The 14,219-nt window shown below is 41.8% G+C and overlaps 1 protein-coding gene across 4 annotated transcripts in view; it reads right to left on the bottom strand.

Annotated features, from left to right (window-relative positions):
- Positions 1–7,650: 7,650 nt before the first annotated feature.
- Positions 7,651–14,219, bottom strand: part of SNX9 (sorting nexin 9) — a 54,209-nt gene continuing 47,640 nt past the window's right edge. For all 4 annotated transcript variants that reach the window (XM_015858337.3, XM_032443381.2, XM_015858335.3 and 1 more), the window contains 3 exons: positions 13,565–13,679; positions 12,119–12,210; positions 7,651–9,638 (listed from right to left, as the gene is read on the bottom strand). In XM_015858337.3, coding sequence (XP_015713823.2) covers positions 9,591–9,638; positions 12,119–12,210; positions 13,565–13,679 — 255 coding nt within the window. In that variant the 3' untranslated portion in view covers positions 7,651–9,590. The remainder of the gene's footprint in view (positions 9,639–12,118; positions 12,211–13,564; positions 13,680–14,219) is intronic.

Below are 14,219 nucleotides of genomic sequence, written 5' to 3'. Positions count from 1 at the left end.
TTGGTGTACAGTGGGAACAAACATTTCTGTGCCCATTCTTATGCAACAGTGATTCTTTTTAAAGCGCTAAATCTGAATAGCAAAGATTAGTAGTGAGGACAGTTCTTGGAGATTTACGGCCACTTGAACGTAGTCACAAATGCCTCAGGAAATGTCTGTGTTCATGAGGTCCTTGAAACATTTTGATTTTTGCCATTTCCGATAAAATTTTGGCTACAGTGACCAAAGAAGAAATAGGGGAAATACCTCAAAGTAGCTTTTCCTGCAGACGTCTTTTAAAACAATCAGTTTTTGCAGCTAATGTGCAAAACTTCTTATTGTTTTCACATTTTTGGTTAAAATTAGAATGTGCCTTAGAGAAGCACTTGTGACATTTGCAGGCTAAAGTACTCCAAGTGCTGCTATGAAAGTAGCTGTGGGTTTTTAATGCCGCCCCTTACATTCTCCATGGAATTGAGAGAAAATGTTTCTTTTTAGGTTGGTTACGTATGTCCTGACCATGTAAAGTACTTTGTGTGCAAAAGACATCTGGTATTTTGTTCCAGAAACAGGCTGATATACCTCAAGCTAGGTCAGTGTATCTTAATGAAGTCAAAACATCTCCTTAAAAAGAAGCACAAGTGATAAATCAGCATGGCTTATTTGTCTGTTTAGAGCTCAGCAAAGAATGTTTGACCTTTCCACGAGTACTAGAGCAGTAATGCAGAAATACTTTCTTTACTTAAGACAGTGTCAACATTTTCAACTTTCCACTTGTTTACAGCTGATATATCCCAAGCAGCAACTCCTAACCTTTGACCCTGCATCCTGTGATCCTCAAAGCTGGGAAAATTAACTTAATGCTAACATTGTGTATCAGTATTACCTTTCAACTGATTACTAGAGAGAGAAAGAGGTGGGTTAACAAAGACAACCTGAGCTTCCAATTTAGTAGGACACTGAAACACATAGCTAACTTTATGAGTAGTCTCACAGATCTGCACTGAAGTGAGACTTTTCAAGTGAGTCAGGACTGCACACAGTACTCCAGATGTGGCCTCTCCAGGGCCGAGTAGAAGGGATCTCCTTCCTCAACCTATGGTCACATCTTTTTTAATGCACCCCAGGATGCTGTTGTTCTTCTTGGCCACAAGGACACACTGCTGCCTCATGGCCAACATGATGTCCACTGGGACCCCCAGGTCCTCCTCTGCAGAGCTCCTCTCCAGCAGGTCAGCCCCCAGACCCTGCAGATGAATGCAGTTATTCTGCCGATTGAGTAGTCATTCCACTGTATGCACAGTGCAGGTTCAGCTGCTCACGGTAGTTGGGCTGGAAGCTGACTGGCTTTAGACTTGAGTTGAGCCAAGGCCTACCTGGCTGCAGCTCCGGGTTGGCAGAAGACATGGATTCATCTCTGGACTCGCACCAGCAGTGGCAGAGAGGCTCTCTGGTGAAGTGCTAACTGTTTTGAAGTGCTGCTAATGAAAAAACTGCCTTTGAAGTCTTGTTGGGAAGTCAGTGGAATTTCTCACCTCCTCTTCCACTGACTTTAACTGTATGTATGCTAAATCAAAGGGATCTACCTAAAAAGGCAGGCACTACTTTCACAGATAACTGCCTTTTCTTAAGACACTATTTTCAGTAGTAACAGCTGTTTTAAAGTTTAATGATGTTCTTCATCCCAAAAGTATGTGCAGATGAGCAGCCTTAGTCAGGAGGGTTTGTTTAGGCAGTAAGAGTGACCAGACAGCCAGGCACAAGTTTTATGCTTTCTTCCAGCTGACAGGCTCGTGATTAGTCATAGGTATGTGTTCAAAGGACTTGAAAGCCACAAAGATTTCCTCTGCTTCTTGCCTAATTTTCTGAAACTCCTTACAGGAAAACCAAAGCTCTTACTAAAATAGAAGGTTTAGAATTGAAATGCTTCGTGTCTACAGAGACAGAGACGTGGCACGTAAGCTGGCAGGTTCTTTTCAGTGGGCAAAAGGTCTTTTCTTTAATCTTTGGATAAAGTGTGTATGCTTCTGTTGAAGCATGAAAGCACTTCTGTGATTACCCAGTATCAGGGCATGCGGTTTTGATAAGGCAGCAGAGACCTTCCCCTTGTTGAACCAGGTATGAAGTAATCTCCAGAGAGAGGCAATCCCAGCTTGCCTGTTGGGACATTTCTCTGCTATGTTGTACCTACTGTTGCCATGGGCACTGAAAGAGAAAGGGTGTCAGCCCAGTGCAGCACAGTCATGCCTAAATTCACCCTGAGGACCTGCTTTGTATTTGTAAGAAGGAAGAATAGAGATTTCCTGGTTGTTCATAGTCTGTGAATTTCACTGTCTGTTGGTGTTACAACAACAATGCATATGGGCAGGAAAAGCATAAATAGAGCCAGGAGCTGATTATGAAAGGGAAGATGAATGTGAAAGTAAAGTGTAAATAATTAAAATGAACAAAAAGCAACGTGGTACTTCTTTTAGACCAACCATGTCACACAAATAAGGGAGAAGCTGTGGAGGAACCGCATCTGGTCAGGTCACAGCAGGGCTTTATATGCATTAGGAGGACTGCCATGGTGAAGTTTACCATTGCTGGAGAAACTGTTACTTTCTGGTCCTTCTGGATTCAAATGTAAATAAATTGTGTTAACACAAGCATCTTCTACTATTTTGGTGCTCTGAGTAGTACACAGTCTGCACAACAGGGGAGTACAGGGAGCAGAGGCATCCAATGGTGAGGGGTGGGAAGAGAGGACAGACGTAAATGGGCTTCTGTTTTCAATACTAATTAATTTCTAATTAATGTTAATTTGTGTGAACTTACTGAACTAGAATCTCCCTTCAGTGCAACTGGATATTTGAGGGAGATACCAACTAACTAACATGGATCCATCTGCCCTCTCACAGCAACCCAAACTGCCTCGCACAAACCAATTTTCTCTTCTATTACCATGTCAGTCTTTTTTTTTTTTTCCATTTTATTTTTTTTCCAGTACAATATATGTGGTGTTTTTAAGTTCAAGTAAGGCCTGTTTCTCTCATTTCTTGTTATGAAGAGATGCTTTGCAGTATTTATGTCTCCTGGTGATTTAGAAAGCCCTGGCCATTTGTTTTCAGATCTGGGAGGGGTTTCAGACAAGACACCAGAGGGAAAAAGAGAAGCATAGTAACAGACTTATGTGAAGGAAGGAGAACATACTCATTTGTCTGAAAATCTTAAGTATTTATACTGTTTTTAAAGCTTTATAAAATGCTACTGAGCAATTAATGGCAAGTGATCCTCTTCAGCAGCTTTGTGATGATCTGCCTTGGACTGGGCAACTGAAGTGACAGTGAGCATCGATCAGCTTGAGGCAGGGCACTTAGTGCAGTTCAGGACAACACCAGCCAGGAACTGGAGGAGTGTCGCCTGTGTGGAGCAAATAAATACTAAAATAGTACAATAGAGCAAACTGTGTGAGGAGTTATTTCACAGTGCTGTAATTTATCTGCATCTCCGTGAGTGCAGAGTGCAATGCTTGCTTTCCTTGAAAGGGAAAGAGGGCTGGAGAGAGGCGTATCTCTGTCTGTGCGGCGGTGGAGGGGCAGCTGGCTTAATGCACACAGCTTGAGTGAGAGGAGCGGGCCAGAAAGAGAAGGATTGAGGAAATACCATGGTTTAAAGTTATTTGAACAACCATTTTGGTATGCTGTGCTATTCCTAATGCAGCAATTAAATCCCTGGACTTTGTTACAGCTGAACTTTGATTGGCTTTCATTTGGCTTGCTCGCCTCTATTTGTTTTTTGACAGTTTGACATGTTGACTTAGGTGTGCCGTTCTGCTTCGATGAAACAAGGATTGACATTGCATTTATAAAAGGCATTGCCTGTCCTCCTAACCTGTGCCACAGCTGCTGTTCACACACAAACCATGAGGAGAGGCTGAGGTTGGCCAGGAATGATCTGTCTCTGCCCCAGTGCAGGAGTCTTGGGTTACACTGTCTGCAGCCCTTATTAATCCCTGCTGGGCTGGGGAGTGCTCATGGCACACATCACAGCAGTGAGGGGGCTCCTGTAGGGTTGATCAGCTCTACTGACTGAATGCTGAAGGAACTGCTGCTAGACTCGTTTTAAGCCCATTATCCTGCTTTTACTCTCCACTCCTTATGCTACCATCACCCTTTCTGATCATCACCAGCCATCCCTTTTCCTGCTGTTCCCTGCTGCTTCTTATCTGGTCCCATCAAGCAGCAGTCTTGGTGCATAATTCCATCTCAGTCATCCCTGCAAATGCCTCCTGTGGCTTTTAGAGATGGTGCAATGACTGCTTTCATGTGCTCTCCTTATGGAGTGGCTATCTTGATATTTTCTGCATATTTTGGTAGGGGTTTAGCTGAACGCTCTCTTTACTCCTTCCAGAAATTTGAAACTCTGGCTTCACAGCAGTGAGAAAAAGACCAGGGTCCTGCACAGCCAAGTGCTTATAAGCAGCAGCCAGGCCGGTGTTAGTTCTATTAGAGTTTATCATTTATTGACTATTAAGGGCAAAAATGCTTATACCAGGAAAGAAACTTTCTGTTCCTACTCCTTCCCAAAGGCTGGCATTTGGATAAAGACATAGTTCCTGTAAGTTTACTAGGTGCAATGTGGTAATGGCCAAGACAATGCCCCTATTTAAGCACAGAAGGCAAGTGAAGAGTTTCCTCATCTCTCTTTGCAAGTACAGTGAGCACTGAGTAATGCTACGGTCCTACAAAGCACATCAGTTGGGAACCCTGCTGGGCAGTGTCGAACACCACAGCTCTGCTCTAAGGGCAGGCCATGGGCTTTGTATTTAGCATCTGCTGTGCTACTACAGCAAAACTTCTCTTTCAGCTGCTGGGTTTTTAAACAAAGACCCTGCTGAGCTTAGAAGTGTTAGTCAGGAACCAATCAACAGGCAGAAAGCTGCCCTTCACCCCTGCACGGCCCTCACTTCTGAGGCGCTTCCCCTTTGGCAATGATTTGATGTGGTGACTCATCGTACTGTGTACACCACATTTGAGAAAATCCCGGGGCTGGCTTGGAAAGAATCTTATTAAAAATAATAACATAAATAGAAGAACAGCGGATAAACAGTAGTTCTCTCTTGTTCTGGGATTCTGAAGGGCTGAGCTTTCAGCATGTCAGTGGAAATTATAGAGTCAGCTAAAGAAAATATGAAAGGGAAGATTCTGATATAAACACTTATAGGGACCTTGAAAATTGCCAGTAAATATTTCATGACCCTGCTATTGTTGTGCTAATTATGTGATAAGGAAACCATGCAGGCAACCCTAGAGAATGGTTAGAAAGCAGTAACAGCTTTGTCCTCTGCCCCAGGAGGGGAGACAGAGCTTCAGGGTTGCTGCCAAAGTGAACACAGTGCGATTTGCATCAGGTGTGTAAGAGATTCCCATGAGTCCAGAAAGAACCGCGGGCAATGCTCTCACATGGGAGCAGGGAGGTACTGCTGCCCAAAAAGCATTGAGCAGAGATGGAAGCAGAAGGAATGGACACATTCCACTTAACCTTTCCATTTAACAGAATTAAGAAGCGAACCATCTATCTAGATTTAGAAATATTACAAAGAAGAACTTGTGTTGAGTTGTGCTTGTAACAGCCATGTTATCTGCCAATTCCTTCTACCTGAATATTGTCCTTAGATAATTCATCCTAGAAGATGCCACCACTCTTGTATACAAAGGACTGTGGCATACAACACTGGGTACTCTGACTAACCTAGTGGTCTAGATGTAATTACAGATCTGAAAGCTTGATAAGTATTTTGCTTCTGCATTAGAATTGCTGATGTGTTAGAAACCCGTTTCACCCACATCTGTAACTTTCTCTTCCAACAATCCACATAGGTTACAAATACAAACATAGCCCCTCACATCCTGAAGGTCCCATTTTCAGCCTCTTTTCCACCTCCTTTGGTGCAGGATAAACACGCTCTTCACTGTCACATACACTCTAGTTGTCTGCCTCTATTTTCATGTTGTCAGTGGGTTAACAAACTCATTAGTCACTGAGGCATCATGTAATTGCAGGTGGATGTGGGTAGACGATACGACAAGCGATTTAATAGGTGCTTTTTGCGTGTGTCAGAAATGTTACCACTGCAAACTGTCAGGAGCTGTGGAGCAAAGCGTGGGATGAAGGGGTGGTGGGGAGGCATGAGAGAGGAGGAGGAGGTGGCTGTGGAGGGGCTGGAAAGTGCGGTTGTGAATTTAACTGAATTTCAGTATCAAATTCCTTCCTCTGAATTAGCAGCTGGCTTCCATCTCAGTCTCCTCATACATTAGTGGCACGTGATAGTTCATTTGACCCTCAGTTCCCCTGTCAGCAAGGTACTAGGATGGTTCTGACACTCGGTACAGCAAATGGTGAGAGTAACTGTCCATCTGCCTCCCCAGAACCAACATTCCTGCACAGACAGCTGTAGGTAGAATCATGCCCATTCAGAGCAGGTTAATGTACAGAAAACACACATGTAGAAGTTCCATTTTTGGAGATCTCAGTGTTTGCTTTCACATTGCTCCGTTCTCTCCTAGGTCAAGGAACATGCTGTGCTCAGAAGGGACTCTGTAAGGTACCTGTTTCTCTCCCACGACCCTTTTCACCTTTTCACACGCGGTGCTCTTCCTTCCCCACGCTGAACGCCACATCTTCTGCAGATGAGTTCTCAGTGTGACACCTGTCTGTTGTTCTCAGCCTTGTCAGCCCCCTGCAAGAACAGTTAATCAATTTGAGTTTTTCTTTCCAAGGCAGTGTGAGGGAGGGAAAGGTTTCAGAACGCCAATGATATCAATTAAGAGTAACAATTTGAGACGTGCATCTACCGAGATTTGATTGTGACAGAAGGTAATGTCAATTAGAGGTAACCTTGAACTGATAGATGTTTGCTGAGGCAAACTAAGTTTATTAGCAAACAATTAAGAAATGCAGGTCTCTATGGACAATGGATGTAAGAAGAAAACCAAGGGGAGCAAAAGTCTGCTGCTAAAAGGAAACAATAAATGGTGCTCCCTCTTGTTCAGCTCTAAATGAAAAATGTCACTACTTTAACAGGAGGACCGTATTAAAACTAACCCAAAGAGCTAAGGCCAGTTATAAGTCAGGAAACAGCTTTTAGGCTTTGTGTTACTCTTGGGATTAATTACTGAGCTATGACAAAAGAAATGTGGGATGACACTGCTCGCATCTCACTCTCATTTGTTTTGTTTTCTGGCTGCATCTTTAGAGTGAAGATTTTCTGCTGCTCCCAAATCACCCAGCCTATGCCACTAATCACATCTAATTTAAACAAACAAACACCAAAGACAATCTAATTTCTATTCTGGGTCAACGCCATGCTGCTGCAGAGCCGTGAATACACAGTAGCACTGTGCTCTCCTACTGATTTGCAGTCAGGAGGGTTCCATTAACCACAAGCTAGGCTGACCTGAATAATGAGAGCTCACACCATATGCTTAGCCTTGGCTGTTTTGCAGTCAACGAGCACTAATATTACATTCCAATGCCTGCTTTATGGAAGGCAGATGGATGCTTCCTCATTCTTCTGCTGGCCGCTGCATGAAAGCCAATGAAAAGCTGTAAGGAGGATCTGCCTCACAGGGCATCACTCTGTGAAAAACAATGTGATGATTTCAAAGAAAAAAAGAAATATATATAGTCTTGTGGGTATACATAAATATTTATTATCAGTTGTACTTCATTTCACTAGAAGTCCTTAAACAGTTTTCCTTTATCGCCAAAACGTCGCATCTCTGACACAGTCACTCCTGTCACAGCTTCCCTGCACCGGGAACGCACGGCTTACACGTAGATTCCAAAACAATCCATTCAAGGTAAAGAACCTTCAACTTTAGTGCATACGGAACTATTCAAAGATTGGTAAAAAGAACCCCCCCCTTCCCCCTCCCAAATGAAGAATTCATTACAAAGAGATTTCATTACCAAAAGTGAATATACAAATGCTAAAAAAAATGCTGGCTTGAAAAAGTGATTTCAGAATGTACTGTACACATTGTAACAATTTATTATATAAGCTGCTTCTGCATGCAAGCAGTTCTTACATTTGGTGTAAAACATTTATACACATTCTTTACAATTTGTACATATTTAAATGGCTGTATCAAACAACACTGCGCTATGGAATTTTGGAAGCGAACAACTAAAATTGGGAGGAGAAAAAGACAAGGTTTATAAAACGTGAACAAAACCCATGACACCGAAAAGCATCTGGACTTAGGCTGAAGTCTCTTATGTTTTGGTTTGAGGTTATTCAGGCAGACCTTGATTTTCCTTCTAGCACACAAAAATAACAGCAATGCAAAATAGAGTAAGGCAACTATTCAAACCTGCAGACTGTACCCGTCTCTCAGAATGGCTTATGGGAAAAATGCCTTTGTTTTAAAGGTTCGCTAAAATGTTCATATTCTAGTCATGTTTTTTGCAAAAAAATAAAGAATTGCACTTTGGCTTTTCAGATTGCTTATGGCATTAAATGAATGACTGCAGTTGGTGCCCACTTAGAACAGCGCTGTTCTAAAAAGCCCAGGCCCCAGGCGATATTTCAGTACTAAGAAAGGTGCCTTAAACTTCAGATATGATGATAGAAGTACATCTGTGTGATAACTGAGGTACCTTTGCCACCTTTCAGTTTGCATTAGAAGGTAACAGAAAGTAAACCCAAGCCAACAGCACACCACAGTGCTACGTGAAGACCTGAGCTCTGCCGAAACTGGAGGACTTAGATTGGGTTTGTGCAGACACCAGGGTCCCCTTTACTGAAAGGCTTAAAAACTCTCAAAGAGGTACACAGCTCTGAGGAACATCAGTGCCCTGTGGCCTAACATTGTGTGGGTGTCAAAACGCTGGCATGGAAAACTGTTTTTCACACCTTCCTGAATGGCTCTATCCTTGTTTGTACTTTGTCTTTTTACACAGTGCATAGCAAGAAAGAAAGAGCCTGACAGAAGCTCTCAGGTGTTGTGCCACAAGAATAAAGTTTAGTTACAAAGAAAAGAAGAAAGAAGAGCGAATTATATTTACCAGGAGTCATGGTGGGAACAGTCTGCCATGGCCATGTATGGGAAGCAAAAGTTCAAGCAAGTGTTTTTGCTTAGGAGAGCAAAGGTTTGAACGTTTACTAGAAATAGTCATAAATACAATCCCTCCTGGCTACTGAATTGCTAGAGAACTGAATGCAATGAGTAGGAAATCATTTTCCCAAGCTCATCCGCTTCCTCACTTATAAAAACCTTAATTCTGACAAAGAATGTTTGGAATAGCATCTGATAGATGATGCAAGTCCACATGAGGCCCATGGCAACATACCAGTTTGATGATTTAGAACCCTATAACCAACAGCATTAACCAGCTGTTTTTGCTTCAATAATGACACAAAGGGGAGAGCACTCAAGGTAAAGAAAGAACACTATCTTCTGGATTCAGGCTGATAAAGTAAACATTTTATGTAATTCTTTTTTTTTCCCCCCATAACTGATTAGTTTCTTGGCTGGCAAAGGCTAATAAGTTTTTATTGGCGTTGTCCCCAGATCAGAAAAGCACTTCAAGGTGGTTGTTCTTCATCGTTGACTATTCCTTATTCTCTACATTACAGGAAAGCGGCTGAGTGCCTGCCTCAGCTTCTGTGCAATCTGAAACAAAGAAACAAACACATTTAATAGGTAGGCACTTCACACTATGCAGAAATAACAGCGCAGGCAAGAAATCAAACAAAGCATTCCCTCATCTTCCAAAAACTGCTGTCTTTCCTCAGTACCCCTCAACAAGTACAAGACAGTCAACACTGATCAGCTGCTGTCTTAACACCACAAATACAATATGGTATCTAAGGGAGTTCCATGAAGTCCACATATCTCGACTCCGACCTGTTGCTGCCTTCTCCTGAAAAAGACCACATTAGAACTGTCAACAAAGCACTGTTTACACAGCAGTAATGAATGGCTTTGGCCTCGGAAGGCAGTCAGCAGAAATATGTAAATCAATAAATGTAGCTATTAACGGCTGAAAATTGTTCCTGGCTTTGATATAAGCCACCAGTAATCCCTCATGCTGCTCAGCCTCCAGCAGTCCAACTCTCCCTCACAGTGAGGATCACTGACTTGATTTATTTGACTGCAAATACTCTAAGTTCAAAATCCCAGGTGCACTCAGGTATGAGAAAAAACAGAACAGTAGTTTTGCTTTATTTTTTTTTTTCCCTCCAAACCTCACTGAATTTGTAAGCTACATCCCTCTCCATGTCACTGTACTATTCAGACAGTCTGTTACAGCAGTATAACAAAGCTAGACTTTTCGCTCAGCTCTAAGCCTAATATAGAAGGCTTCCCTTCCAGTTGAGGAGCTATTACAAAAGGTTATTACATACATGCATGAATTCTCCATGGCTTGTTTTTTTCCTACACACTGAGACACAGGAAGTACACATCCTGTTAATCATAGAATCACAAATTGGAAAGGACCCAAAAGGGTCACTGAGTTCAAAGCCTGGTTCCACACAGGCCCACCCCAAATTCAAATCATGTAGAGCTCCCTCCGTTGTAATCAGTCTTATCCTTTTCCACGCATTCTGAAAGCAACACCAAATTGCTTGGCCTGCTACAAGAAGATCAGAGATAGTCAGTACCATGGGCAGTGCTGTCACCCTGTCTGTTAGGCTACCCAGCAATGCACTATGCACTGGAAAAGCCATGGAATCAAGCATAACTTTCAGGAAGTGTAACCATTTGGCCAAAAGTTCTCTCTGCTGGCCATCTGAACATAGACTGATGTTACACTAGAAGCTTGTCAGCCATTACTAAGGAGACAAGGAGGGCAGGGGGGCTGCTTTGCTCCATGCTATTGTCACTCCTCTACTTGCTTTTGATCTGACTTGCAGTTTGGCTGGAGGAAAGAAGCAATACTGCTTTTTGTAGAGGTGACTTTTCCTTCCATGAGAGATTACACAAGCTTGGTTTTGCCACAAGCCTTCAATTCAGTGGAGCCATAGCTACTCAAAAGGTCCAGTTACCAGTGCATCAATGATGTTCTGATACCCATAATTCAAGGGGACTACAGGAACAAAGCCAGACTTTTCACAAAATCTATCTCACTCCTGGAATAGGGCTACACATCGGAACAGAGTTTGTGGGCTCTTTGCACAGTAGCCAGCACCCTACACATGAACACAGCACTGGTCCCTGAGCTGAGTGAAAGAGGAAGATCAGTACAAGGAGACTGTCAAGGCTGCAACTGGATGAGGTTAAGAACTGGGACAAAAGACAGAAGAAATTTAAGGGCAATATATGTGCCTAGCTGCATCAGATGAGCCAGAAAAACTGAATAAGGTGATCTGTTGGGGAATCTAATGTTTTCAGCAACATAAGATAGCCACTGAAATGCCACATCTTGTTGCATGAAGGGCAACCAGTTGCTAATTACTCCTTTATGTCTAGCCAGCTTCTAGTATACTCAGACATTTTACCAGTGTATCAGATGAGAAAAATTGTTCTCAAGTTGCATTTCATAAAATAGAAAGAATAACATGCATAGGAACAATGTTAAATGAGAACATACTTAATAAATCACCGAAGCACTGATTTGCCACCCCACACATCTATACATCAGACTGTAAATCAGAGAAGCTTCCCTTTGCCCACCTACCCTATGGGACAAAGGTTTCATTCAAATGGTTTTATTTATTTGTTATTTGCTATTGTTAAATTCATTGCAGGAGTTCTTCTTTACAGCATTTTTCAGGACTGAGTTTGGTAATACCTGTGTGCACAGATCTAAAACAAGTTCTTTGTAACCTCAGTACTGGCACTGAGAAAACCAAATGAAACTGACAACAACTAGAAAAACCAAGCTATCAATTAGCACCAACAGAGTTTTTCAACACTGAATTTTAGGTCTAACATCACACAGCCACACACACATGAATAGCATCCGTAAGGAAATATGTCACTCATTCTTTCATAGGGGGTTTCAACCCCCCCACCCTTTTTCCAGTTCTTTTCCAAATAGTGTACTGGGAGAGGTTCATACAGAAGGGTGACTAAATATAGTGAGTATTTCTCATAAAAGTCCAGTACAATATATGTCAGGAAAATGGCACTGAAATGCTACATCTTACCGTTTCATAGAACTGTGCCTGCTGCTCCAAATAAAGACGAATGACACTGTTGTAGTCATAGATCCGGTTACTGTGGAAGTGATTCATCTCCGCTGCAATTAGATCCAGGAGGCAAATCATTCAAGAGAAGTGTTCACAGTTAGGAAAGGTTTCCCTTACTTCAGGCTAGTTACTGTGCAACAAGCTCAATGTCCAGCCCTGCCAGTATATTTACTATTCTCATGCTTCCACAATCTGCTTTGCCTGCAGTGCTCAAGTTATGATGGAACAGATAGCAGAATCAATAGGGTGTCAAATACCCACTGCTGAAGCCCCAACACTTTCTGGGTAAAGCCAGGTTCTTGTTACAATACTCAGGTGTACAAAGATTTGATAAAGAAAACAAACAGGATTTTGTCTTACTGAGGTTAATTGTTCTATTGTGAAGTTTCTCAAACATATGTGGCTAGGGAATTCAGATTTCCAAGGGTATTAATAAGTTAAGGCACAGCTCCAAACATTTAGTTGAAACAAAGATACAGCCAGTAGTTTGACCTATTCTAGGCTGAGTATTTCAAAAGGAATCTGAGAAACCGCACCACTGAAGCTGTTCCTTTCACCACTTTCCGCATCTTCTGTCAGATCACAGCTTATAGCTGAGACAAGTGAAACGTATTTTGAGATATCAATAGTGGCAGAAAAAACATGAGACTGCAACAGCCATCCTAGAGGTCTTTTCCCATGATTACCACTTGAACAATACAATACTTTTGCATTGTTGCACCCGGGAAGAAAAGGTGGGAGAAGGAAGGGGGAGATTTTTGTTCTTTAATTGGCTCTGAGTGCTGCATTGCCTTCTCCCTGTAAAATACCCAGTACTCTTAGCTTCAAGTCAGCTATAAGAAAATAAAACATTCAGCAATGAGTAATCAATGGGGTTCCACTGCAGGCAGTACCAGGATGCACTTTGGAGTCTGGTAACCTGCAGGACTGAACTCTGACTCCTCAATTCACATTTTTTAAGGCACAGTGTATTACATCTTATACCTCCAATGTCTCTAACCTAAAAAGTTTGCAGAACATCCAGGAAATTCTTATCTACAAGAATATGACACTCAACTGGATCGTGTCTGATTAAATCCTGAGTCAGAAAAACACTCATGAATGTGCTCAACTGCTTCCTGCACCAAGGTCCCGGCTTTATTTTGAGACTCACTGTGATTTCAAAGTTAAAGTAGTAGTAGTCCGGGATGCTCTTATTTCAAATGTCATATTGCTACGCGGAAGATATACATTTTGGAAATGCAATTAAAAGCAAACAAACAAAAGAAGAAAAACACATAAAAGGGAGGCAGAAAAGCAGCTGTAATTCTAGGAAAACAAAAAAGTACCAACAATTCCTGATAGAACAAAGATTCATTGCCTTCAGCTTTACAATATTGCCATTTAGCTCCAAATTTATTTTACCTTGTAGTGCATAAGCCATTGTGCTCACACGTTTCACCATGTTCTGTTTGTCCTGTGGTGTTATTTTACTGGTTGCAACTAGTTTATCACTTTCCTTCACTCTTTCTATTGCTCCCTGTAGAAACCAAATGAAGAAAGATTAAACGAGTAGCCAACTTAAAGGTCTCCATAGTTATCTAAAATTCCAAGATTTTGATGTTGAACAACACAGAATGACTGACAGGTTTGTTACTTTGCTTCACTGCTTGCAAGATGTGACTTAAAACACAGGCAGGAACATAGTAACCATGAAATTGAATTTGGTAAAGGCAGTAATAAGCAAATAAAAGAGAAAGAGAAGACAAAAGGATCAGGTTCCAGAATTCAGCTTCAAACTACAAAATGCCTGTAGAACCTTATCCACGTTATACAATATACAGAAAACAAACACTTTTCCAAGAAACTACAATTCACTGCAATATAACATGATTCAGGAAAACCCTCAAGTCACAAACAAGAATAGTAAAAAGAAATGCCTCCTCCTTAACAATGGATTTAGACTGCACTTTCCATTCCATATAGAACAATATTTAAAAAAAACGCTGTTTATGTTGTTGGAAATAACATTTGCTCTTCCCCATGCAGGTCTTCCCACTGCCCAATTCTTATGAGTAAA

Source organism: Coturnix japonica, chromosome 3, assembly GCF_054131305.1.
Source record: "Coturnix japonica strain WE chromosome 3, WE-NBRP24, whole genome shotgun sequence".
NCBI classification, from domain to species: domain Eukaryota; kingdom Metazoa; phylum Chordata; class Aves; order Galliformes; family Phasianidae; genus Coturnix; species Coturnix japonica.
This window is presented reverse-complemented; position numbering and strand designations above follow the sequence as displayed.